The following is a 26,285-nucleotide window of genomic DNA, read 5'->3' on the forward strand; positions in this document are numbered from 1 at the left end:
AAGAACTTAACACGGTTAACTGTTACATTCAGTAGGGTGTTTAAAGTAGTCAGCTATTATGTTATGTGAAACAAGAGTAAGATTTTTTTGTTGTTACAGATAGAAAAGTGCCCTCTGCAGCTGAGTTATGTTATGTTATAACATGACAGAAAATGTCTACCAAAAAAACCTCCAGCTGGGCCTCCTCCACCTCCAGCTGGCCTCCTCCACCTCCAGCCGGGCCTCCTCTTCAGTCATCTACAGTTTTGCTTCAGCCCCAGCTTCCTTCTTCCATGTCCTCTTCACAACAGGATTGGCGCAACATGTAGTTTAATAATCTGGTAGAATCATCTCTAAATTTAAGGATGATCATCGAGTAACATGAAAAGCAGTGAACAAGTTCTCTGATCTCATCAGTAGATAATTAGAGCCTCAAAGGTCCATTGTTTAAATCATTTTATTTTGAGTAAATTAATTAATTAAAATAATTTTTTCCTCACATAATTTCCAAAATAAAACACAAATAAAACACACACAAAAAAATATTGAATTACAGATTAAAGATCGAATTTCTTCATGCCATAGAACTAGTGATTTATATTAAAAAAAAGGGAAACTATCTTAAAAAAAACAATTTTTAAAAGTCTAATTCTGAAAAATAAAATTATTTGAAAAGCAAGGGGATTAAAAAAAAGGTAATCTTTGCATCTTGTCACATCATAAAAGATTACTTATTTCCTAATTATTATGAATAAAAGATTCATTTGAAAGTATTAGTTCTTCCAGGTGTAACTGTAGTTGTTCATGCTGATGTGGGTCAGTGCTGTCTTGCCCAGACTAGAAGGTTGCTTAAACTGCTCAACAGAACCAGGATGAAGCCCACAAGATGACAAGTCCACAGAACCCGCGGTGCCCTGCAGGAACACACCAATTAGGGTGGATGGGACTTTTAAAATTCCAATACTGCTTTTATTTCATGTCTTTCAGCGTCTTACCTGGTCCTTGGTGGCGTGTGTGTTCATGACAGCCGTAGGAGCGTGTGTGTAAAGAGTAGCTGAGAAGTTCCCTTTCTGTGCAGGCCGGAGCAACGTGGTGATGTTGTGAAGGGTGGTGGGAAGGATGGGCCCTGAAGGAAGGAGGAAAAAACAGCAAATTAAAAATACCATTCCTTATTTCATGAAGTACTAACAAAGTAGCATAATAATTATATTAGTTTTTAAGAAGGTAAACCAGTATTAAATAAATTGGACAAATTCTTAGATTGGTTCCTTCGATTTGGTACCTGTGATCTCTAAACTGCTGATGTTCTGGTACGCAGAGCCAACCTGGCTCTTGACGTTGACACTGCGGGCCTAGAGAACAGAGGCTTAGACAAGTGCACGCACAAAACCACATGCTGCGCGTTGCTTCCTCACCTTCAACGTGTGCATCGTAGCGCCTCGAAAAGCAACGGGAGCCAGCAGGGTTGGGGGAAGCCCAGTCTGTGCTCCTGCCACAGCAACCAGACTCTTACAGTTGATGAGGAAATTGATGAGGGTGAAGGTGTGTGGTCCCTCCACACACACCACGGACTCGGGCTTGTGGTCCAACGACACGGCGCTGCCTTCCTTGCGACTGCACCAGCTGGTTAAGGACGTTTTAGCGTAGCCTTTGACATGACACGGCTTACTTAAGGGTGATAGGTCAGTAGCGCCTGGACGGCTGCCACGGGATACAGTTGAGCGGTGATGTTGTCCGGCCTTTTGATTTTGTCTTGGACTCCCATTGCCTTGAGCCACGACAGACTGCCATCTTCATCATCCTCACCGTTATTTCCTTGGTCGTCAGCATCATCTTCTTGCAGCTCACAACACCTACATTTTAAATGACACGTTTGTAAAAGAGCCTTACTTTGTACTTGATTAATACTTCTATTTTAAAACATTTAACTGTCCTAAATAACACACAGTACATTTAGAGAAGACCGTAAAGATACCCACTCTTCTGCTTTCTCTTTCACTTTTTCTTCTTCCTGAGGCGTCAGCAGCTCCTTGCTCCTCCTCCTCTCCTCCACTAAAGGCAGAGTGAACTCTATACCTAAAGAGGCAAAGAACTTATTGATGTATGTTTATGGAATGTTTAGATGGGTTAAAAAAAATCTGCAACTTTAATGAATATGTCCTGGAAGCATAAGGAAATTGTCTTTCAAACCACCTTCAGCCTTCATTGCTTCTCTGAGGCCCCGTGTTGTTGGGGAGATTAATGCAGAGATGCTGCCTGAGCCGGCCAAACCCGCCGCTCTGAACAACACTGTGAACTGAGAGCACAGAAGCATTGGACCAATGTTGTCCCGCGGTGTTTATATAGCTTTGCTGGCTGGTAAACCCACACTTGAACAATGAAACGACACAAACACTTACCTGATAGGAGCAGAGATAGAAGTATGGACACAGTCTGGCCTTCATCAGACTGTAGAGAGACGATAGGCTGACTGACCTGAAACACACCAGAGGAAAAATATTACATTTGAATACGCAGCTAACAATAATGAATTAGTCCAGACTCACCATTCATTCATGAGACTCTGCTGAAGTGTGGTGTCTTGTGCCCATGGGCTGCTCTTCGCACTCTTCAGCCTCCTGTCTGCATTGATTCTGGGGAAAAGGGGGATCCACGGTATGGAGGGGTGCTGCCAGTACACCAGACTCTGTTGGAAGGCGCAACGGAGCTCTGAGCAGGATTTGGGGTCCTGCAAGGGGACGGTCAGGGTTGCAAATAAACAAAGATGTTCAGGAAAGCGAAGGGACGATGAGTGTTATGCGAAAACGAAATGACACCTGTAGGCTGTGTGGCAGAGAGGTAAACTGAGCTCTGCAGTGTTGGATTAGCCCCAGAGCCTCCTCTTGAGCTTTGGGTTTTTCTGCCCAGGAAAGGGACACAGAAGAGGTGAAAAGGAGCCGAGTCTTCAGGCTCCAGTCTGCTGGATACTGTGTGCAGACCGGAGGAGCAATGGAGGCTGGAGCAATGGAGTTAGGGCTCTGGAAAGACAAACAAACAATAAATAACCCAGTCTTTAGCCAGGTGAACAGTGAAAAGGAAGCATCTGTTTGTGCACATGTTATGGCTCAAAGAAAGATGAAACCTTCAGCAATGGAATATTAACATCTTCCTCCTCTTCCTCAAAGAGAGACTCATCTTCAGAGAAACTGGGGCTCTTCTGGAGTCAAAGACGGAGCATAATTATTATTAAGGTGATGTAACAAACATGACATCCATTAGACAGCGCATACCTTGCGAGAAACATCTTTGTCTTCCCATTTTTCAGCCTTAGTCAGCCTGGAGCTCAAAGGTGAAAACGTCGGACAGTCTGTCCTTGTTGACATGTCCCCGTCCCCCTCCTTTTCGCTCGACGCCTTTATCTGGTTCAAGTCCACAGCTTCCACATTTCCGTCATCGTTGTAAATAACGAGCTTCTTTCTGGGGCTGTAAGTATTTTCTAAGCTAGCAAACGGGTTCCTGCGTTTAATTCCACCTCCTGTGCGATTGAGGGTGCTGAAAAGCGGTCCCGGGGAGAAGGGTCGGACACAAGACGGAGACGAGTCGCTTTGTCCGGGACTATCAGCTGAGTCCCGGCCGTTCGTACTTAAACGGGCTCTCTTCATTCTCATTCGCATAATTTCAGACGGCCGCTTGAAGCTGGGTGAATATCCCGCCTGGTCGGACATGGTGACGGGGAACGGGTTCCTTCAAATAAGCAGAATCCAGAAAGCAAAGGTTTAATCCGCAGGCGCGTTGTGGCGCGGCGCCTTCCGCACTTTGAAATGTTGGCGCGCAGCGCGATGACGCAATCGGTGTGTTCGTGTTGCATTCATGACTGCAGGAAAAAGCAGCGACGGCGAATATGCAATCCTAAGCAGAACAAAACATTTTTGATTGACATCGTTTCATGCAGAAAACTGCTGTTTTCTATACTTATACTTATTAATATTAAATAGATATTACTGTATGATTTTAGTTGTCCCTTTTCAAAAGTTTTTTTTCATTTTATTTTGCAATTAACCTCTTTCATCTCACGTTCATGCTACTTTATTAAACCATAACCCCTAATTTATGCCCTGATCCTGGCGTTTGGTTAATTTCTAATGCAATATATATATTTTTTAAATAACCATACATTAAACCAAACTGATTATATCTTTTATAATATGCACAGATAATTCCAAACCTATTTTTAGTGTACCCTTTTGGTTTGTGCTTTTGCAAAAATACTGTTGTCTTTTGTCAATCTTTTTGTTCTTGTTGTTTGTTTGTTTTAAAATATTCGACTGATTTCAGCGCTAATTTCTTATTCGATGTTCAGTGAAGCATTGAAATGAAGGCGATGTAAGGAAATCAATTCTGACATGAGTTATTGTCTCAAGAACACTTACTTGTTTTACAGAACTGCAGCTTAGCCCCTTAGAACCTTTATGAATTTAGATTTCCCTTGAAGAAATCATTCATAAAATCGGAAAAGTAATTCTCCAATTTAAGTTGTCGATTCAAATTTTGGCCACAAGATGGCGGTCGTTACTAAAGTTTGATTTTAAAAATATGTTGCAAAAATGTATATACATTTTAAGCTATCTTTAAAATAAGAATCTTGGATTTTTTAAATACCATGGTTAAATAAAAATAATAAATTAATGTAAAAAATCAATGAAAACTCCAAAATCCTACACAGAAGAATTAGTTTAAACAATTTAGCCTAAATCTCTGTTTGTCAGTTATGGAACCGAAACCATATTACTCTAATTATTAACTATTGTAACTATATGTAACTATTTCACTGCCAGTTATTTCCAGTAATATGATTCAACATTTAGCACTTGTGAGGAGGGACTTTTCAGTGATGCTTTATCCAAAAATACCACCCGTGGACTCCTCTCAGCCCATTAGCTATTCTTCAAATACTGTCTCTGTAATGTCTGAGTGCATCTGCACTAGGGATTCCTTCAAGTAAATAAATAACAAACAAATTCAACAATGGGACTATAGAGAATTTTCACATAAAAAATGTTTATGTAAATCAAAAACAAATGTGAGCAATCAACAGTGATGTAAATCCCATTTGACTTGTGTGTGTGTTTGGTGTGTGTGTGTGTGTGTGTGTTATCATTTACATGTACATCGACAGTGTAAATTGGTGGGGGATCAATGATCAATGTCTCTCTTACACACACTTTCTCTCTCTCTCTCACACACACATACAAAATTAAAATGTCATTGTAAGAATAAATTAAAGCCTTTGACTCTGTGAGAAGTTTGTCAATGTGTCCTTTAGAGACAAATAAATATGTAAATCTGAACAGTTAAAGACAGAGCCAGTTTCTAAAATAAGACAAAAACAATCATCTCAATATTGAATGTGAGTATAAAAATTTTATATTTCACATGTCTGTCAGAAGGGCTCCCTACCACCCACTCTGTTTGGTCTGCGTTACCCAGACATGACTTTGATCATTCTGATGGGCAGAAATGAAATAAACAAGGCCTCTGTGTCTTCAAGTCACAGAGGCCTTGGTCAATCCCTTTTTTTCCTCAAATTCACCCTGGGGTCTTCATGTTTGTTTCTCTGTCTTCATCAGACGACGACGACGATGATCACTGTTTATAAAAAGGTCCAGACAAGAATGTTCAAGTGGGAAAACCCTGGGTCAAATAGGCAATGGCAGACAGACAGTAAACACCAACAGGCCATCAACTACTCTTTTACAACATCAACAATGAGCAGACCTGTTTTTACAAAAGAAGCTGAAAGGATGAGCCCAGTGCTGCAGCATGCAGTTTGTCAGTGTAAATAATAGTAATAACAATACCCTGTGTCTCTCCGTCCTTCATTTAACAGAAGGTCGGCTTCAGAGTTCCCCACCTGCCACTCATTCTGCTTGTTTCTTACTGGCCAACACTGTTTGTCAGTAAACACATTTTTACTGGGTGCACTTGTCAAGTTCTTGGTCACCTGATGATGACTGTGTGGAATTTCGCCACAGAAAGGTGATTCTGATCTGTGACCTGTTCTACAGTTGTTGCTAAATACAGTAGGTTTTGATCATTTTTGGTAGATAAACCTTTGAAATGTGGGTGGATTTCAGTAGTTCCCTATTATTGAGTTCTGGCTTTAATTAAAAACCTCTTCTCTTCTCTTATTGTTTCACTGGGACTTTTTAAGAAACAGGTAAAGAAATTGTTGTTTTGGAGAGAATAAAAATAGTGTCTGTTTTTCACGTTCAAAATCCTCTGACACAAACCTTTACAGACACGCTTTATCCAAATAAGTTAAAATAACCAGCTCTAAAAGTCTCTTCTCGTGTTGAGTGCCATGTCTCATTTGTCAGTCGGTGTCCTCTGCCATCTTGGCAGACTCAGTAAGGTCTCCAGACGGCTTCAGCAGCCGCCATGTTGGTTGGCGAGCTACTGTGGCTCGACTCGACCTCCACACCCACTCCGTCGTTCTGATTCGGCAAAGATGGGTGCAGGAGGGGGGAGCCTGTTGAGGCGTTGGTGCACGGTGGCAGGATCCTTGGGGGGGAGCGCGAGTCCCCCCTGCCCCCTCCTCCAGCCATCATGGGGAACTGGTATGAGCCAGTGGCGGTAGAGTAGTACAGGTGATAGGCTGAGGAGGGGGACTGAAAGGGCCCGTTCTGAGCCTGGTGGGGGGTGTTTGCTGGGTACGGGGGAGGCAGATAGGTGTACCTTCCTGTCGGCGTCGTTGCCATGGCTGTTGCCATTGTGATGCCTAGGGTTCCATTAGAGACAGGGTTGTGGGAGGGGGTGTAGCTAAAAGCGGCCCCTGTGGGAGTGTAATGGACGCGTGGGTCAGAGAAGCGGGTGTCGGGCAAGGCGGAGAGGGAGGAGAAAGAACGGTCTAGGCTCATCCTGGGGTCACTGAAGGCTGCCAGATCAGGACCTGGGAGAGGTCAAAGGTTAGATGTCACAACCTCCTTATTTCACAGTGTGTGGTCAGTGTCTGTACACGCGTGTTACCTGTGAGCCGTGATGACAGGTCACCGAGTGACGATCGAGATGGTGAAAGCGGATTGGCTGTATGCATAGTGGGCGTGGCTATCTGGCCAAGGTAGGGGTACGATTGATCATATGACCAAGATGGTGAAGACTGCATCTGTCTGGAATCTATAAAAGAGAAAGAGATGGTTAAGAGCGAGTGGTTGCACTTGGAACTTTGTGAGTGTCGGCACAAACGGAAAGGAACAATACCACAGGTCCACTTCTACTGGCTGAGCTTAAAATGTTCACCCAGGCCTAAATTATAAACTGCAGTGTAGACTTTAAAGATCCTGCAATCTGAATAAAAGTTGATTTGATTAAAAGAGGTCCTGGGACCAAAACTGTTGATAGTTGATGGTGGAGAAGAAAGAGAGATGGAAGACAGGAAGTAATTAACTTAGCGTGGGGGTGGACAGATAAAGGAACGCTGTGTGATGTGTGTGTTTGAGTTCTTTCTTTCAATTCATTCTTTTCCCCATAGTGTAATAAATGGAACTGATCACCCACAGACTTGCAGACTTGTGTGTGTGTGTGTGTGTGTGTGTGTGTGTGTGTGTGTGTGTGCAGACAAATGAGGAGGCAAATTGTACACAGCAGCCAAGACGTCAATGAAAGCTTTTCAAGCGTAGCCAAGATCTCTCCCAACATCATTGGTGTGTTTGTGTGTGTGTGTGTGTGCATATGTGCGTGTGTGTGTTTGTGTGCATATTTGTGTGTGTGTGTGTGTGTGTGTGTGTGTGTGTGTGTGTGCATATGTGGTAAATCACAAGCCCTGTGCCAAGCCCTTTCCTTTCCTGGCTTCTTTCTCCCTGGCAGAGGGCGCTAATATGTTGCTGCCGCCTGCTTGGGAATGGCGCTACAGTGCAGAGCATCTCATATCATATTAGTGGTGTTGGGAGAAATGTGCTGCCACTTATAAAATGTCTTCTGCTCAATCCAAATATTTAGATTTATTGGTTGAAGTTTCTTTGTAAGAGCCACTTCTCCACCGTGCTTCGCGGGATGTTTTTAAAGAACCGAGTCAACTTATTTAGGTAGAATAACAGCTGGAGAATAAATTCTCTGGGTCAACCACCAAAGCTGCAGAAAATGATCCTCCTTTATTAGATCAAGCTCGGTTATGCCGTGCAGGCTGCAGCCTCCGCTGTGCACAGCGATGGGCGGGTTCATTGAGAGTCAACAAGTAACTGCTAACGTTATATTCATCATCACAGTTGGCATTTGTGCTGGTAATCGCCACGACTTAGTAAATCTGCCATGAGGTCAGAGACAGAAATTAGCTTCTGGGCACAAATTAACACCACAAATTTTGCCACTTTTGGCGTCATGCACATTAACCCAGAAGTGGAACAGTGCATGGCCCCGAGTTTAATGGCATGTGGGAAATTATAAAATATAAATGTTTGAATGTCGTGAACACAGCTGACTTTATTGAAGGAAACACCAGTACAAGAAACCAAAAATAAAAGTCCCCAAATATCCCTACTGATCAGGCTAAGAAGAGAAGCACATAACTACAGAGAATTGAAAGCAAGGCAAAGAAGAGGAAGAGAAAGAAAAAAGAGAGTTAGCTCCATAACGGTTTCCTGTTTTTTAAAAAAAATATTATTTTAGAATAAAAAACAGAAAGAAGGAAGAAATCGAAGCAGGGTTTTTCCTCTCAGCATATGTATAGTGTCTAAATCACTCGGTAAAGTTCCAAGTTGTTGTGGTAATAAATGTGGTAAATAATGTGATTAAAATTTCATCCACTAAACCCACAAAATCCTCACATTTAGCTTCTTTTCATGAAAAAGATATTTTAAAAAATGCTTTGGTTGGGACTCATACTACAAACAAATTAGAATTTGCATTTTCACAAATGGCAAGGGAGTTGATGGGATGTCATGTCTCTTCTGCATTAACAGAAATTGTATTTTGGTGGCTTCACGGTGTCGTTATATTAGAGCTAAAGTATTCTTTTATCTTCAATCTGCATGAGATCAGAAAGTAGACTATTTTTTAACAATTGCATTAGGATTATGTGGTCGCCTTAAACTCTCCGTGTATGTTCTAGTGGCCAACGCAGCATCATGACAACAGCTAGAAATCTAATTTCTTATTTTTTGTTCTGAAAAGTTCAGATAATTACAAAAGGTTTTGTAATTATCTGAAAGGTTTTGTTTTTTCTCAACCGTGTAACTTCCTGCCAGCTGACTCTCATTTCCTCCTTAAGGCATGGTTTGCTTCCTCACTCACACATGCAGATGCAAATGCCGGTACAAGTTCAGAAAACTCACACATGCAAGGCGGAACAGGAACAGATACCACGATGTTGAGCCACATATCGTATCCAGGGTAACCACAGCGCACACTCTTTGAGGCACTCGTAAGCAAACGCATACACACATGCAGACCGCAATGGATCTCAACGTAACCACAAGGAGGAACAATGAGATATGAGGTTTTGGAAGAACGTACCCACACACACATACACACACACACACACATGCCTTTCTTTTAAAACCTCTATAACACATTGTTATGGCTTTGGGCATGTTGGAGACTTGAATGAACCAACATTCACTTATAATCATAGATCTCCTTCCCTAGAAATGATTGCCCAATCCCATAATTACAGGTGCTGGGGCTGGATCATTTGTTGTAATGGCGTACAAGAGGGACCTGTGGGTGTTGTCATTGCACTCAAAGTAACAGAGACATGCCACATTCCCATAATGTCACCCATGCAACTGTGACTCTCTTCCAGGGAAACGATAGCTGAACTGCCTCACCTCATTAAAGCCCGAGCCAAGAGACTAATGACATCACTGCACAGTGATCCGATTTAACCCCAGTGCTCAACACCAAGTCAGATACCAAAAATACAGGGAGGACTACCACCAATGTGGTTTGGTCTGTGCTCAGGAGAAAGACAGAGTAGTTTTTATAAAATACATTTTGGAAACTAGTGCTGACGCTGAAAAGACTGCATCATTAGAGCTAAAGTGATTCATCAAGCTGTGACTTTCCTAAAAGATGTGTCATCTTCTAATGATTCCTTTATTTGGAGATTTTTTATCCAATGAAAATGCAACATGCAACATATTCTTCCTGCTAGCTTACAGGTGGTGTACGGTATGTCACTGCAAAAAATTGTTAGACAAAGTTTTTATAAAGCGTAGGTCAAACAATTCCAGTTTTCTCACCAGCTGCTAACTGTGTGTGAGGAGGGCTGGAGAAGGTGGCAGCGTTGAGCGCGGCAGATTGGCGAGAGTTTGCAGAGGCAGCTTGATGGTGGTGGTGGTGGTGGTGGTGGTGGTGAGGAGGCGTGACTCTCATAGAGCTGCGACGCAGATGTTCAAGTTCCGACAGCCTCTCAGAGAAGGCCAGAGCGCCGGGTTTGACCTCGTCCATCTTCTGACGATGACCTTGGAGACAAGTGGGAGTGATGTCACATTTAGACAATCCCTCGCGCTAACTTCCTGCCACTTGAGTCCAACATCATCTGTCAGCATGTGCACATGTAGAGGTGATGTGGCCACATGTTACTTCATGCTTAAAAACCCCGGGATTATACCCATCCCTGACGATAACGTCTCGGCATTATTAACACGCTCTGTCTGCTTTTGTACTTGGGAATCTGACGGGCGCCACGTAGGGGTCTGGCTGTGTGTGTGTGTGTGTGTGTGTGTGTGTGTGTGTGTGTGGCGCTCTGTCACACTGTCTGTGGTGTTGGACACACTTCAAAGCATTGAAAATGAGCTCCAGTTACAGGCACTTCCTCCCAATGGGGGAAGTGTGCATATGTGTATTTATACTCTGTGTGTGTGTGTCTGTGCGTGCATGTGTGTGTGTGTGTGTGTGCGTGTGTGTGTGTTACAGATGAGTGATGGTTATTCACAGCTGATGGGAGCTGGCAAGCAGCCTTCCTCTCTGTCACCTCGCTGACCATGGCACTCGTTTCGCTTCATTTTGATTCATCTTAATAATTTACCAAAAGTAGTGTATTGCTCCTTGCAAAATGCCACACACATTTGCCTCAGTCCTGTCCTTAGAAAACCCCATGTTTCACCAAAATGTGCGGTAGGGGAAGTGAGGGTTGTGTCAGGTTCTATATTGACTCACAGTTTATCTGCTAGGATTACAGGCATGTTCTCACTGGATGTCTTCTCAGGCTTTAATTCAACAATATGGCAGATGTTAAACACAACTCAATGTGATCAACTTAAAAACAGTCCAAAAACAATGGGGACTAATTTGCAACTTTATAAATAGTAAATAAACACCAGATTTTACTTGAAGCTTTTATTGATTGTATTGCACTGATGTAATGTTATTTAATGACTCTGCACAACCATACACATACAGTATGACCTCAGCTCTGCAGAGTGTGTGGTTAAAAACAGCCTGATTTTAGTGCACAGTTGGGACAATTAATGTAGAGAGGCAATAATGGAACTTTTACTCGACTCAATGTCTGGTTTAGTCATAACGATTCATGTTCTGCTAAATTTAAAACAGGTGTCAATAGTGGGATTTTTGAATCTACGCCTCTGCCTGGAGACCAGAAAAGCCCAGAGAAGAAGCTCTTGACACTTAAGCCTGGCACCTTAGACCACTCGGCCATCCTGACAGAAAGCTTCTCTGGATGATTGTTTTTATAATACTGTATATAGAAATATAAGAATCCACTCACGTCGGGGCTCTCTTGGACCGTCCACTGTGATTTTAATGGCTCTCTGGTACGTGGCCACCTGAGGAGGGCTGGTGAACACCGTGATGGTCAGAGTGAAACTCTTCCCTGGACAGAGGAAGGAAACAGAAGAGAGGTCAGTTACGCAGAGTAATAGAATGGAAGGATCAGTAGTGACCAAAAAGTGTAGTCAAAATATGAGATGTGGAAACCACTCTTTGCCTTTTTTTAAAAAAAAAAAATTATGCAGTGTATTTATTACTGAAGTTATCAGCAGATTTTTATCAAACATCCTGTAACAAAAGTATTACAGAGTGTGAAATGAGGTCCGTCTCTTATCAGTACTGTTGCTGTGGTAACTTACAGCAGTGTTAAGTGACATTATATCCAATCAGAAGCATGGATTTTATTTATAGTATCAGCTGAACCCCAGTTACATCTAAGAACAAATAAATATTTGTGCTACCAAAGGTTTGCACGATGCATTTGTAGGACAATTTGTGTATGCAAGTGTGTCAGCTTTGGAGGTAACTATCACTCAACAACATGCTTGCTGCAAACACAGAGACACATTGACACACGTGCAGACCACCGTCGGGGTTGTGTGCCAAGGCCAGAGTAGAGTTACCACATGCAGACAGTCTGATGCCACACGAATCGCAGACACTTGTGGGTGATACCGGGTGTTACCATCGCTCCCTGGAACTCCGAATGCTTGTTTTTTGCGTCACGGCTGCAGGCAGACATTTGATTTACAGTCCGTCAAGCACTGAAAAGTTTACTAAGCTATGCTGTTTTAATTATTGTGGCTGGCAATGGGCAACTTCATATCGGCTGTTTGAAATTAACTCGTCCATTTCCAAATCATGCCCCATGTTTTTCCTGCATTACAGACATAGTCATTTAAAGAGTGTCAGAACAAAACAATATAGTATTAATTGGAGTTAATGTACATTAGATTTAGGACACTTATCCGCACTGAATTGCTCAATGCGGTCAAACTAGTGGCCCAGTCATTTTGTAGTTTGCGGCGCATTTTCGAGAGGAAGCAGTTCCACTTAGTGGCCACTAGAGGGAGCTTAGAACCAAAGACCTCATCTCTTTTTCTTTCCCTTACACAAACAGCAAAAACTCTTCTTCCCAAATAGTATATTCTATATGTATTGCTGCATGTAAACAAATAAACTGGACAGCATAAACAGTTTACTGTGTGGGGAAATCTGTTTTTGTGAAGGATGTTTACACAGTAAGAGTTTACAGTAAGGCAGAGAGGGACAGGAGGAGGGCAAGAACAGCTGAGGTCTTTGTGTCTGTTGTGTCTGTCAGTCGTCTGCTGGCATCACACTCATTACAGATTACTTAAAGATGAGAGTGTGTGTGTGTTGGGATTTTTCTATGTAATCACCCCCCCATGCCTCCTTCTCCTGCTGCAGATAACAACAGACTTCACACAAGAGCTGTGTGTGCGCGTGTGTGTCAGTGCGTGCATGTGTACGTGTGTGCAGGCATGCATATCACCATGTATAGGCTTGCCAATTTGTGGTTCATCGACTTTTACGAACACAACAGCCCAATCAGACAGAATCTCTTATTTACTCAGTTGTTAACAAAGCATCTGTATCTGTGGCTGGAATAGCTAAGTTGTTTTTGTTGTGGTGTGTGTGTGTGTGTGTGTGTGTGTGTGTGTGTGTGTGTGTGTGTGTGTGTGTGTGTGTGTGTGTGTGCGCAGCATCAGATATTGAGGTGGGATAAAAGACAGTCTTGTTTAAAAGGGGAAGTATAAAACATATAGTTTGTAGTTTGGTTTGGTCATTTCTGCTTCGGACAGCTTTTTATCATGTCCTGCAAATACAGGTGCCTAATATTTGATGTTAAGGCTGCGGACCCAGTGGGGTTTAGCGGGGATGGTGCTTGTGTGCTGCTTCAGGAAGGGAGGGAGGGGCGAAATGTGATCTGGAAATTTTTCTTAGATCGCTCTGTTTTGTCTGGTACTGTAGCAGTTGCATTCTTTAAAGTCAACCCACCGATAGGAGGATTCACGTCGCAAGAGCGGTTTGGTGCGTTACCCTCTTGGTCTAGGTGGAAGAGGCCTTGGTGACAGCATAAATAGATAAGGCCTGCAGTTTACACACTTCTTACACACTTTTGAGATTGTGTTTGAGAGATTGTGAACAGTTTTCATTGCAAAATTAAGTAGGCACATTAAGTAAAGGCTCCTGTTTTGTGTTAAGAAACGTGCATTGGTTTGTATAGCTGATGTTTCGCCCGTTCAGACCCACCAAAGATATTCAAGATGGTGATCTGGGAAACCAGTATAACACTAGTGGTTGTACAAAAAGTCTGAATTGGACTTTAAGTCATGAGTTAATTAATGTGTGTTATGACAAGACCTTGGCAGAAGAGGGAAGATTCTGACTAATGATGACTAATTTGCAGAGCCAGGAGACTCTTGTAACCACCTACATAAAGAAAAATGCTCGCGTTTCGGAGAAGGCACCTGAATCTCAAAGAACCAGATGTGGCCTGCTGTTCATGAGGCATCGAGTGAAACCCATTGTGCTCTGTGCAGTGACATTTGCATAAAAACAAATTTCTAACTCCTTAGAAACTTTTGCCGCTTGAATCATAGATCCTATTAACGCGTCATGTTTTAAAAGCAGGGCTGTGGGAAAAAAAAGCAAACAGGTTTGGACGGTTTTTCTCATACTTCCATTTGGCAAAGGGGTTGCTTGCCAGTGTACACAGGTTGGTGTTTTAAATAGATAAGTCGGAACATTTGCCTGTGACTGATTTAGAATAACTGGTCTAGTGTGTCCGTTAAATAGAGAGGAAAGAGGGTGGGGTAGGGGGGTGGTGGGGGTGTACAAGCCTGATAGGTGATGAATGCTGTGTTATGAGGAAGTATGTGAATACTGTTTTTATTCATATGTACTTCCCCTAATTTGGCCACATTTGTGCCTGCTGTTTGCTCGCTACGAGAGAACTGCATTACTACATCGCAACAATCTGTACGCATTTCGTCTGCGTTACCTCTCCCGCTGCGGCCAACGAAACGCAGGTCGTTGAATCTGGCCACCTGGTTCTTGATGGCGGCCGTGGCGTTACGGAGTTCGGCTGAGTAGTTCTCATCATTTCCCGCCATGACTGTTACCAGGGTGCCATCTGGGATGTCGCCCAGGGCGACCACCTAATGACACGAAGGAGAGACGTCTTGTTGAGCTGTGTGTGAACGTCCCACTGGTGGTGGCAGTTTGGTCGGTTGTAGGCGTCAGACATGTGTCAGAGCTTTCTGACACGTGAACAGAAAACACCGGTCGCACCAACCCGCTGCAAATATAATGCTGCTATTTTTTAGGGATTCTAAATCTAGTCCAAAACTGCTGATGTTCCAATAATCTGTTCATAATCTGTTCTTATTTTCTTGACTGTGGGGTCATGGGGAGGGTGCTGGAGCCTCTCCCAGCTGCATGTGGCTGGCTGAAGGCAGGGTACGCTCCTGGAGGAGTCGCCAGCCCATCCTGGGCCCAGAACATTTAGTGGTCTCAGCAGTGCTCTGAAGGTGTCCTGCTCACCTCCCAGGTTTATTCTCTGCACCGGGCCTTGAACAGAGAACCCTCGGCTTCTCAGCCCAGCCTCCTACCACCCTATTAGGATAAAATGCTGCCTCAAATATGGCAAACACCAAAATAATAGTCAGAATACAGTATGTGGCCTGTGAACCTCAACATTAAACTGTATCTGCGTGTGTGTGTGTGTGTGTGCGTGTGTGCCCGTGCACATGCGTGTGTGCAAATGCAGGCGCTGTATCAATTATCCATTATCAGTAAAAGGCAGTGACATCCGCTCATGACGCTCCATAACCAAGCATAATGCATCAAACCCCCTCACGCACACACACGCACACAGAGACAAACACTAATGCAGAAAACTCAATAAATCAATCAGTTGTGTGTTCTGTGGCTAAAAGCTGCTTTTCCACAAATGCGTTTTTGTCTCAAAGTGCAGGAAAGCCGTCTGCATCAACCACACCATGAGGGAATTCTCCGCGATGAAAATTACCCCCCCCCCCCATCCTGCAAAAACAGTCGATGGATGAATCAAATTATTCTTCTTGTTTTATTATTTCGTGAAAATACAGTACAGCACACTATAATTTGGCAAACTTTTCTTTACCGGTGTGCGTTGTTACGCAACAGAAAGCGGAGGTCACAGCTTTGTTTTAAAGCTGTAATTAAAAAAAAAGGAACAAGGTATTTTTAAATAAAGATGATTGTGTCTAAACATCCTCTTTATGTTAATGTTTTCAGACGGATTTATGGGTAAAGTCACACACCTTAAAAGCAATGGGCAGAGTCTTGTTACACCTCCAGTGTGTGGGCAGCACAGAGCAGAGGAAGTTGGGACTGTCTGTCTTCACCAGCTCACCTGGATGATCCGAAATCACCTGCAAGAAGGTAACAGTGACGTCAGCACTTGACCTCGGCAACCTTTATTCGTTAAAGCGCGTACAACTACCTCCATCATGCTGCGGTCAGCCATGCGCAGCTTCCCCATCAGAGCGCCTCCGCCACCGGCCTCCTGGGCACCCAGGGGCAGGGCCTCGGCCATCTTCCCCCCCGAGCCGAGCGTGGTGGAGGGTGGGGTGTAACGCCGGCCAGGCGCTGGGTCTGGGAGGAAGAGATGAGGTCAAACCAGTTCCCTTCATGATGCAATAATTATCTCCAGGTTGTCACATGAGCATTTATCAAAAGAGTAAAATAACACAAATAATCCTTAGTATTTTCATGATGACACATCAGTGTTTCTCATGAGTTTGCTCCAAATATTAAGGTTTAAAAACGCAGTTTTGTTGATGTCCATAAGTATGAAAATCCCAACAGAATGAAAAAAGATGCATGAAATCAGACACGAACGCAGTCACACAGAAGAAGATGTACACACACTTATAAAATGTGATGACACACTCTGTGGTCATTTGAATGCCAGAGCTGGTAGTCATGAATCCAAAGACTGCAGCCACACTCCTCCACTCAATTCACCCCCTCTGTCTTTCTTCAGCCACGTCAAACGAATACATCATATTGCTAATGAGTGCTCAGAAGAGCTGCAAAGGTGGTGAGAAATGTGAATGAACAGAGGGCGAATCTGATAAATGAGCGGCGTCAGTGGCTCTCGCCGCTGTCAGTCGGCCAAGCCGCAATTGAAGCCACATGCCGGCGGTTTGGAGTTTGGTTTACAGATTAAAAGCCCTCCCACTGCTACCTTACTGGTGGAGGAGGCACCAAGACACTTCAAATCTGGTTCCCATGAAGTGAAACAAGGACAAATAAAAGTATACGATCAGAGCTGAAGCTGGGCAAATTTAGCATATGGTCAAATTTAGTGCTTTTTTTTGCAGAAAATAATTTATTATTTATGCTGCAATAATAAAAGTAATCCACCAGGAAGTGGGTAATTTTTTTACAACTCCAATATTAAGTAAGTTGTACATATTTAGTAAGTACATATTTATTTTAAATGCGTGGTAGAATCCACTCATGTAATGTTGAAACCGATAACATTTCCACACTTTGGTGACATTTTCCTATTGCTTTCATTCAGTAAACAAATTCTAAACCTTATAGATCAATATCTTTACTTTCATGTTTTATAGCTAATTCAAAATTGTATCTTGTACAAAGTTTAGGTGTAGAGCACAATCTTGTAGGGCACTTTTATTCCCTTTTCATGTAGCGAATGTCTCGAGGAGCGCGCTATTGGGGCGTCAAACGCGGCTTGTTTCCCTTCTTGTTCGAAGATGATTCGCACATGTTAAAGTGAATAATTAGAGTCCGGCTGTGGGTCACGATAAGCGGCTTTTACCGTATTTTGCGTCCCAGAGAAACACCATTGGTGCCTCACAGTGAGCCCCGAACTTGTCCGGTCGTGGGTTCTTAAGCGAGTAAATGACGTTTCCTTTGTTTTTGTCCACAGCTTGTCGCGATCTTTGGGAGGTTCGTTCCAATTTCAGGGTCACTGCGAAAAAGTCCGAAATGCAAAGATTCCAAAAACTGATTTCCTGCTTAGAAGCTTCTCTATCCTGGATTCACTATGCAAGGGAAAAAATCTCTCTGCGACTTTTAGAGATCTTTCTTAGTCTTCAGACGGTCCTCCGACTCATGGCTGCTGATAAATTTCAGTCACCAAACCGAGAAACTTGTGTTGAGTTCACCGCCCCAACCTCTGGTCTGTCTGCGGGTTCGACTTCCTCCCTTTCCCACCAGATGAGTGAACATCCTCGCTGTCAGCGCCAGACTTTTACCAGCAGATCTTTCGTATTTGCATCTCATTTGTGAGGGGAGCAGCTCGGCCAATAGAGATGCTCCCAGCAAACCGTCGCTTTTTGGAGATGGACCAATCAGCGCTCTGTCCGTCCGGGCGGAGGCGGGGCTTAGAGGGAACGAAATTAAACGGAGACCCAGAGAACTGTTTCTGCTTTGCTTTCACGCTACTGAAGGCGTTCAACTTTTTCAAATGTAGCTCCTATCGATCCATTACAGTAACCTTTGTTTCACTGCGTAAATATAAAAGAGTAAATCCCTTCTGGATTCGAAACCTTTGTGAGCTATAATAAAGGAAAGCAGCCAAATATAATTTAATATCGCAATTCCAACCCAATTCAAATCGCCTAAAGTTCAACTTCTTTCCTAATTGTGCAGGCGGCCCAACCAAACGGGACAGTACCGGATGTGGACAATAGGGGGCAGTAAATGATCTGAGTCTGAATGAATCAAAGTGCCAAAAGTTCACATTTTTAAAAAAGGTAATTTTGACATGGAATGATAATTTTCACGACAGAGAGCAAGTTAATATCAAGTTGAATCAAATTAAAATCAACTTAAACAACCGTAGTTTGTTTTAAAAAATATTTTTCAGGTTAATACAGGTTAAACAGTGGTTTAATGTTTCAGCAACATAAATATGTAAATATGTACTGTGAGTGGTATGTTCACTTTTAATTCAAAACATACTTATAGGAGATAAATCTCTTAAAATTAAAATTAGTTGCAAATTTTACTGTTGATGCCAGTTATTTTGTGTGTTGTTTTAATTGATGATGTATTTGTACCATTTTTCACACAATCTAATTTTTTTAAAATAGAAACTGCATTATTATTATTATTGTTGTTGTTGTTGTTGTAATAATATAGAATGAAATTAATAAGAACCATAACTGCTTTGATTATTTTGCAAACCATAAACCACAATATTTTAGGCATTTCTAAAATCTGCATACTAAAGCGAAGATGTATAATTTAAATGTATACTGGTTAAAATTTTGATATAAAATAATCATATGTCAATATACACATATATACAGTAGGGTATCAAAATATCACGTAAATATGACATTTCGTTTTAACTAATTAAAGGGAACTATTTAATGACCAAGCAAGACTTTTAGTGAGGTTTTATCTTCCTCCTTTGTGAGTCAGCCGGTTTGATTTGAGCTTAATCAACAAGCTGTCGGAAGAGTTTTAGGAAAATGCCAGTCTGCCTCTTCACCCAGGGCTCTGTTGCCAAAGGGGGGATGATAAAAAATGTAAAGGCCTTCACTCTGGTCTTGACTCCAGATGGACATGTGTGATTTGCCCTTAGAAATATCTATTTTTCACCTCTCGGTATCCCAGGCATGTTTGGCTTCCGAATTTTAGAAGCTTTAAAATAAATCACGCTGCCAAAATTCATTTAAATGCCTACTTTCAGGTCCAGATATTGTTTATGGCCAAAATGTAAGTTGTACCGAATATATTATATTATATTGAGAACTGAAGAAGCCTTCTGGATTGAAGACGAAACATCTTCAAGAGAAGAAACACAGTCCAGTTGACAGAGAAAACTACCTTGGATACCGAATATATTGCATTTCTGCTTCAATATATAAATGCACAAAATGCAGCAGAGCAGGTAGGAAGAAGAAATAAAAGAGGGTTAAATTACGCTCCGCTAGCAGTTCCCACTGACTGACCTGTAATGTGAGCAGGCCAGTGGTCTGATCCACAATCAATAGTCAGTCACAAATGCCTATCGGTGGCTGTGTCATTGGAAATCATTTAAGAACAATGACACACAGGTACAGTCCAACAGGAGAAAAGACAGAAAAGAAAAATGTTATTTCTGGACCCCTGGTGTGGTGTAGAACCTGGTGCTGTGCTTTGGGAACTTGACAGATCAGCTGTCATCCATATGAGACACTTGAGCATCAGCATTTTGTTGGTAATTCAGTATTACACTATGGAAATAGGCCAAATTTAGCATACGGTTGAAGTGCAGAAATAAGTGCGTGCCTATGTCTTATCTGTTCCAATCAATAATAGAATTCTCTGAAGAATCCCAGGAGACACCAGAAGACCCCAAACCACAAATTTAACAAAGAGCGAGGGAACTTCTAAATAAAGAAGCTCCATGTGAAAAGAAGCGCTAGCTTGTTAGCATAGCAGTCAATCTGACAAATACCCCATTAAAATAAACAACAAATGCAGTGACTCAACACTACACTGTGGAAGGCCTGCAGATACTGATGTTGCTCAATTAACATCTGATAAAAACAGTGACGAAGAGGATGATGATGATGATGATGATGATGATGATGAAGAAAGAGGTATCAAAGAAGAATTATCTTTACCAAAGAGTCCGCCGCCTGTTCGGCCTTTCCTCATCAGGTACATGGCCCAGGACAGGGGGCTGGAGCTGGAAAATGCCCCAGTGTTCATGCTTCTGTCCTGGTTGCGGAAGCAGCGACAGCTGGGTCCAAGTGTCAAGTAACAAGAGTATCAAGGGAACCCGTAATGATAAGAGATGGAAAGGGGAATTCAGAGAGAGCCCAAGTTAACGAGAAGGAAAATAATGCTTTTCTTTTTCTTTTTTTTTTGTTTCCACCCTCAAACTTTTGGTAGTCCGAAAATGTGAGTCGGCAAAAGATTCAAGAATCAGAAAGTTGTTCAGTGCAGAACTGCTCCCTTCTATCTTCACCTTCGACAACGGCTTTTATACCCCTCATTCATTCCTCCCCTCCTCATCCTCGTGTCTCACCCTTGATATTAGTAAAAACATGAAAAGTGAGGGGGAAAGCAGGAGGAGGTGGCACAGGAGCCAGTCAAGCTTAATTCATTCCCTCCTTGTCTAAAGCGTAGCCACGGGGGACGCAGCTCCACTTTGCCCTGGGGCTCTTTATAGCTACTAATTTCATTTACAGTAGTCTCTCAAATGAATTCCCCCTCCCTTCATTTCCTCTTCCTCATCATCACTCTTCTCTACTATTTTGAAAGTTTGTGTTAAAAAGTTAAGATTGCACAAATATTCCACCATTAAAAAAACAAAACAAATTTCTTTATAGTCATTCTGATGCTCTGCTAAACCCAGTTATCATGAGGTCACACACGCACACGCACGCACACACACACACACACACACACACACACACCACACACACACACACAACACACACACACACACACACACACCACACACACACACACACAGACTACTGGACAGTCGACTTCCTGTAGTTTAACCAAGTCAGTACGGCAGTTTGACTTGTGACATCACCACAAAAGTCAGTGTGTCCCTGTACACTACAGTGACACCCCTCTGAGTGTAACCTCAGACTGTGTGTGTGTGTGTGTGTGTGTGTGTGTGTGTGTGGTGTGTGTGTGTGTGTGTGTGTGTGTGTTTGCGACTGGGTTATGGTGAGCCTCAGCGGTTGTCTGGCCTGTGTATTTTGCCAGCCCAGTGAAAATTCCGTTTGTGGCGTCTCACAAAGTGACAGTGAGCTCCAGCATGAAGACAGATGAAGGACACAAGAAAAACCTGAAGTTGTACCATCTTCCACCATAGATGCCAAACTGCTTTGATTGCAACACATAACATGTCCTGTGTACAGAGAAAATTAGGCCACCTGCAATTCCACCTATCAAAAAGTAACACTTTGCAAGGGTCAGTCTCGGCTGTCTCTGCCAGCGGCTGTCTGTCCCCATTGTCTCCTGAGTAGAGGCCACCCTGAGGCCAGTGACGGTGGCATGGTCAGGATCAATATCACACACAAACGCACATCCACACACAGTGTGATTAATGGAGTGGCAGACGGACTGTCCTCGTGTTTTTACTTCTTTTTATTGCATTTAGTGACTTATTTTCTGCATGCAGACTTCCATCACGGTCCTTTGCGATAGTCTATATTTAATTAACTTAACTATTTCAAATCAGGTGAATTGAATACTTCTTAATGAAAAACTGTAAATCATCTGCAATCACTTAATCAAGATGGTATTTTGATATTGATATCCTCACAAAAGTCCTAATTTGGGTTGTTTCATTTTCATTTACTTACACTAAGCCTGTCAGGTGATTAAAACTGATATGTCACATGTTGCATGTCTAAAAAAGAAAATAGCTAGATATTCTCTAATTTATTTTGGCTTTGTGACTAATTAAAATTTGGAGTCAATTGATCAGTGAAACGAGATATATGGACATGCTGCAGTTGTCTAGACATGTCCATATTTGAGTGTCATTGAAATATGGAAATGTTGATAAATAACACCAAAAGAGACACAAGTACACAGTGTAAATGTGTTGGTTAAGACACTTCAGTAGATTTGTATCGAAGCAATCTCATCAATTGATCAGTGACGGAGGACTTAGCAATTGTCTCTCGTTAACAGAGCAGTTCAACCCCCCCCCCCCCCACACACACACACACACACGCACACACACACACATACACACACACACACACACACACACACACACACACACACACACACAGGGTACACACCTCTTCTATAATTCATGGGGTGTATTGTGCGGATGCAGTTAACTGCCGCTTAAAAGTAATTAATTGATTTTCTGACATATCAGTTAGCAGTAGCACCAGTGACACACACACACACACACACACACACACACACACACACACACACACACACACACTAGTACAAAATGCAGACTTGCACAAGGACATGAACATAGGGAGCCCTCTCATAATTATGCTCAATTATGCATCAATTAAACTCAAATAAACAACATATTTTTCTTCCTTTGTCCAAATTCCATCTTCCCCATGAAAGCATTGTTAAATTGATAGTAATATTTGCTCTGAGAACACCACTAAATTCATTTTGTGTGATTTCTTTAGACATATGAACTGGGAAGATCACTTCAAGAACAAACTGCTTCTGATTTCTCAATAGTAATAACAATAATAATAATACGAATAATAACAATAATAGTAATAATAATAGAAATTGATCTTTTCATTATATTCTTATACCGGCTCTTTTGTTGAGGCATTATGATCTTTCCTCTCTACCTCCTTTGCAGCGACCAAAATTTTGTGTCTGGAGTTTTCTCAAAAACGCTTGTTTTGTTGAATTAAGAAAAAATCTGTAGTCCTAAATAACTGAACTGAACCATGTATCTGTCATTAGGAATACACAACTAAGGTGCCACAGTTTCAGCCTACAGCCACATTGGAGACAAACATATTTGCCATGAAAACATGTGAAATCAGGGTGCCGCGGTGATGAGTTTGAGCGTGAGTTCTAGAAAAATAAGTTCCCCTCGTGTCAATTTTGCCATGAAAATGACTGCACAAGTACTTTTAATGTGCAGAAAGCAGTTTGTGTTTGAGCGCGTGTGTTCAATTATTCAGCCGGCCTCTGTGATGAGAGAAGACGGGTTTATTCTTGCTAAACGAAAAATTGATTTTCTGACACAAGAAATGAAGGACAGAGAGAGAGCGAGGAAGGAGATAGAAGCAGAGAGACAGACTGAGGGAGAGAGCGAGACAGCCTATGTATTCAATCATGCACAACGTCAAAGTTAGTTAAATGTTCATTCTTTCAACTTTGAAATAAAAAAATAATTAAATGGCAGAAAACAGAGGGGTGAGACAGCATCTCTGGCAGTGAGAGAGAGAACGAGGGGGAGACGCAGTGAGAGAGAGACATAGGGCGGAGGATAGAAGCGCCTCAGGCTGTGTTTAGTGCAGTTTGAATAGCTGAGCAGGTGCATTTGAGCAGAAACTTTTAACTCATTCGCGTGCGCACACACACACACACACACACACATACTGGAGGTCAACAAAACTCCTTTGGCCTGCTCGACATGAGCTTTTCCCACATTATCACAATGTAAAGTTATTTTCATTATGGCGACAACGTTTTCCCCTGTTCCCCTGTTTCAGTGCTGTTGGCTGAATGTTGTTGTACTGTGGTGCGATTTCCTTTTTGGATGATGAAGTCTTTAATCTACAGAAAGAGGGGGCTCTTATATTTGATCCATTTTCAACATGGCACGGGCCTCACCCCATCTTTAGAGCGTCATCACATCAGTGCTATCGTGCTCTGGTGTTGGTCAGATATACCGTAGAACCAGATGAAGGATTGCGGATACGTCACAGAATAGCAGTTTTTTCTGCTCAGCTGTTGTGTTGGGAGAGGTTGTGAGCAATGAGCAGTGCTATCTTTGTCTCCAGCTTCAATGACCAGCTGCAGCTCGGAGTACATCATCGGATCGCTCTGTGACCAAGAACCAGAAATGTCATCCCAGCTCTCTCCCTCTGATGCAAATGGTTCTGTGTTCTAGTCCCTGTTTGTGTGAGGTTCAGGTTGCGTTACATTATATGACTACCGTACTTTCATGACCATAAGGCGCAGTTTCGTTACAGATGCTTTTTCTGTATATAACACATACATAAGGCGCCCCGTCCATTTTGGAGAAAATGTAAGGGTTTTAAATGCGCTTTATGGTCGTAAAAATGTGGTATGCTGAATTTTTGGATGCTACATGAGGCCACAGGAAGCTGAAACTGGTTTGTTCCTACAGGATGGGCCTGTTGGTAGTTGAGCATCGAGATCAGATGGTTGAACACACTCGCGTCAGGAAAAATCAGGTTAAATCTTCAAATTTGTCACCAGTTCCAACCATTTCAGTGGCACTTGATAGCTGCACTGGAACCACAGATGAGCTCTGGGACCCCGAAGCATTTAGTGTTTGAAATTCAACATTGGTATTAAACAAGCTACCCATTAAATGGGTTTCTCTTTCTTAATCGGGTTTGGGCAGGTATTTATCATTTAACCTGTAGCTGTACTGTTCAGTGGCAGGATGCTCGTCATTATTAGAAACAAGCTGCAGAAACAGGAAACACTTGTCTTGATAGACAGACACAAAAATCAATGATTGTTTCCCATGGACCAGATCATTTGTGACAGTTAAAGAAGGGGACTTAGAATCAAATAATTAGCCATTCACACCCTCGGGCTTTTGTTGCTTTTTATAATGCATTTGTGTGCGTGTGTGCACGTTAGCATGCAGAGTAACTTGGACAATTCTGGGAAACACAAATGGACCATCAAAGTGGAGAGGACGTACAGAAACAGCCAATCTGGCAAAAACTCAACCACACGGGGACCCACGATGTCCCAAACGAGTCAATTAATAAATCAGAAGGCTCCATCGTTGGGCAGAATTTACAATCCTGAATAAGGAGGCGCTAATGGGCACAGGCCACGCAGACACTCGCAAAAAGACACTTTACATTCAGCTGTTAACCACAATGTGGGGACAAATGGTGATGGAGGGGAGAAAAGGGGTAAGAAGGAGTGAGGAAAGGGTGAGGCAACTCTTTGCATGACTCTTCGTTAACCACAGCACAGAAGGGACCTCGTCTTTACCTCACACGGGACAAATGTCCCACCAGACTTTACAGGATTAACTCTGCCGTCTCACACATTAGGGCTGAGAGGAACCAGTGCGGTCTGCAGCAAAAAACATGTCTTTGAAACATCGAAAAAGCTCAGGATGATCGCAGCGCTCATCGATCCACAGATGGCTGTTCTCTGTTTGCGGTTTCTTAAAACTTCGATGGAGGTCAAAGTCAATCAGAGCAAGTTGAGCAAATTGAAGATGGTAGAAGAGAGAAGGCTGACAGTGTTCTCCAAAAAACAGCACCATAAACACAGGTGTTTATTATGTATACCACTCAATAACTTTTTAATAATTCTAAAATGTATTGTAGAATTAAAAAAAAAAAAGTAAAGTAAAATAAGTAACTGGCTTATCTCTGTAACCAACAACAAACCAAGACACAACCGCTGATTTCCTTCAGTCTCTGCCTGGCGTTGGCTACAGCAGCACGAAGAGATTAGGCAATGTGGTAAGTGAGCTTCACCATTTTACATGGTTACTGGTGGTAAGCCACAAACTCCACACGACGCACAGCAAAGGAAACCACGTCACTCTTCATTTCTGAAGGGTGATTGTGATATTTTGGGTGTGTAACATCCAGAATGACTGTTCTGCTTCTCCCTTTAAGTGGATAGAGAGAGACAGAAATCTCCCCCAACGTCCACTGGGAGGTCAAACGCTTCTGAAGCAAAATTTATATTAAGGCAAACGTCGGCTGGCTAATGAACTCCATACCACAGAGTGGCAGACGTTGTCCAGATCAGGCTGATATTAAAAAAACAACAACCCCGAAACAGCACATGCAGGAGGGCAGAAGAAGAGTGATGAAAAAGAAAGGAAATGAAGGGGTCTGTATGGGAGTGTCTTGTGATTC

General features: G+C 42.5%; 2 protein-coding genes across 7 annotated transcripts in view; both read right to left on the reverse strand.

The window, feature by feature from the left end:
* Nucleotides 1-420: 420 nt before the first annotated feature.
* On the reverse strand, nt 421-3,788 carry LOC130523093 (protein downstream neighbor of son homolog). 2 transcript variants are annotated; one of them, XM_057028067.1, is made up of 12 exons: nt 3,249-3,788; nt 3,101-3,172; nt 2,796-2,996; nt 2,526-2,707; nt 2,379-2,454; nt 2,173-2,275; nt 1,959-2,055; nt 1,695-1,832; nt 1,395-1,593; nt 1,262-1,331; nt 975-1,105; nt 421-893 (listed from the first exon to the last, which is right to left on the reverse strand). In XM_057028067.1, exons 1-12 carry the CDS (start codon nt 3,681-3,683, stop codon nt 753-755), a joined length of 1,845 nt encoding a protein of 614 aa, XP_056884047.1. In that variant the 5' UTR covers nt 3,684-3,788; the 3' UTR covers nt 421-752. The 2 variants fall into 2 exon arrangements, with proteins under 2 accessions (XP_056884047.1, XP_056884046.1); XM_057028066.1 differs by having other exon boundaries at nt 3,101-3,175; nt 3,249-3,787.
* Nucleotides 3,789-4,994: 1,206 nt separating this feature from the next.
* The window catches only part of runx1 (RUNX family transcription factor 1), a 28,282-nt gene continuing 6,991 nt past the window's right edge, over nt 4,995-26,285 (reverse strand). For 4 of the 5 annotated variants that reach the window (XM_057027325.1, XM_057027324.1, XM_057027323.1 and 1 more), the window contains 7 exons: nt 16,196-16,347; nt 16,014-16,124; nt 14,711-14,867; nt 11,684-11,788; nt 10,194-10,415; nt 6,985-7,131; nt 4,995-6,907 (listed from right to left, as the gene is read on the reverse strand). In XM_057027325.1, coding sequence (XP_056883305.1) covers nt 6,363-6,907; nt 6,985-7,131; nt 10,194-10,415; nt 11,684-11,788; nt 14,711-14,867; nt 16,014-16,124; nt 16,196-16,347 — 1,439 coding nt within the window. In that variant the 3' untranslated portion in view covers nt 4,995-6,362. Of the gene's footprint in view, nt 6,908-6,984; nt 7,132-10,193; nt 10,416-11,683; nt 11,789-14,710; nt 14,868-16,013; nt 16,125-16,195; nt 16,348-17,542; nt 17,987-26,285 lie in introns of those variants that run through there. The other variant, XM_057027328.1, reaches the window with a different exon arrangement.

The sequence above is a fragment of the Takifugu flavidus genome, chromosome 3, assembly GCF_003711565.1.
Source record: "Takifugu flavidus isolate HTHZ2018 chromosome 3, ASM371156v2, whole genome shotgun sequence".
Lineage (NCBI taxonomy): Eukaryota > Metazoa > Chordata > Actinopteri > Tetraodontiformes > Tetraodontidae > Takifugu > Takifugu flavidus.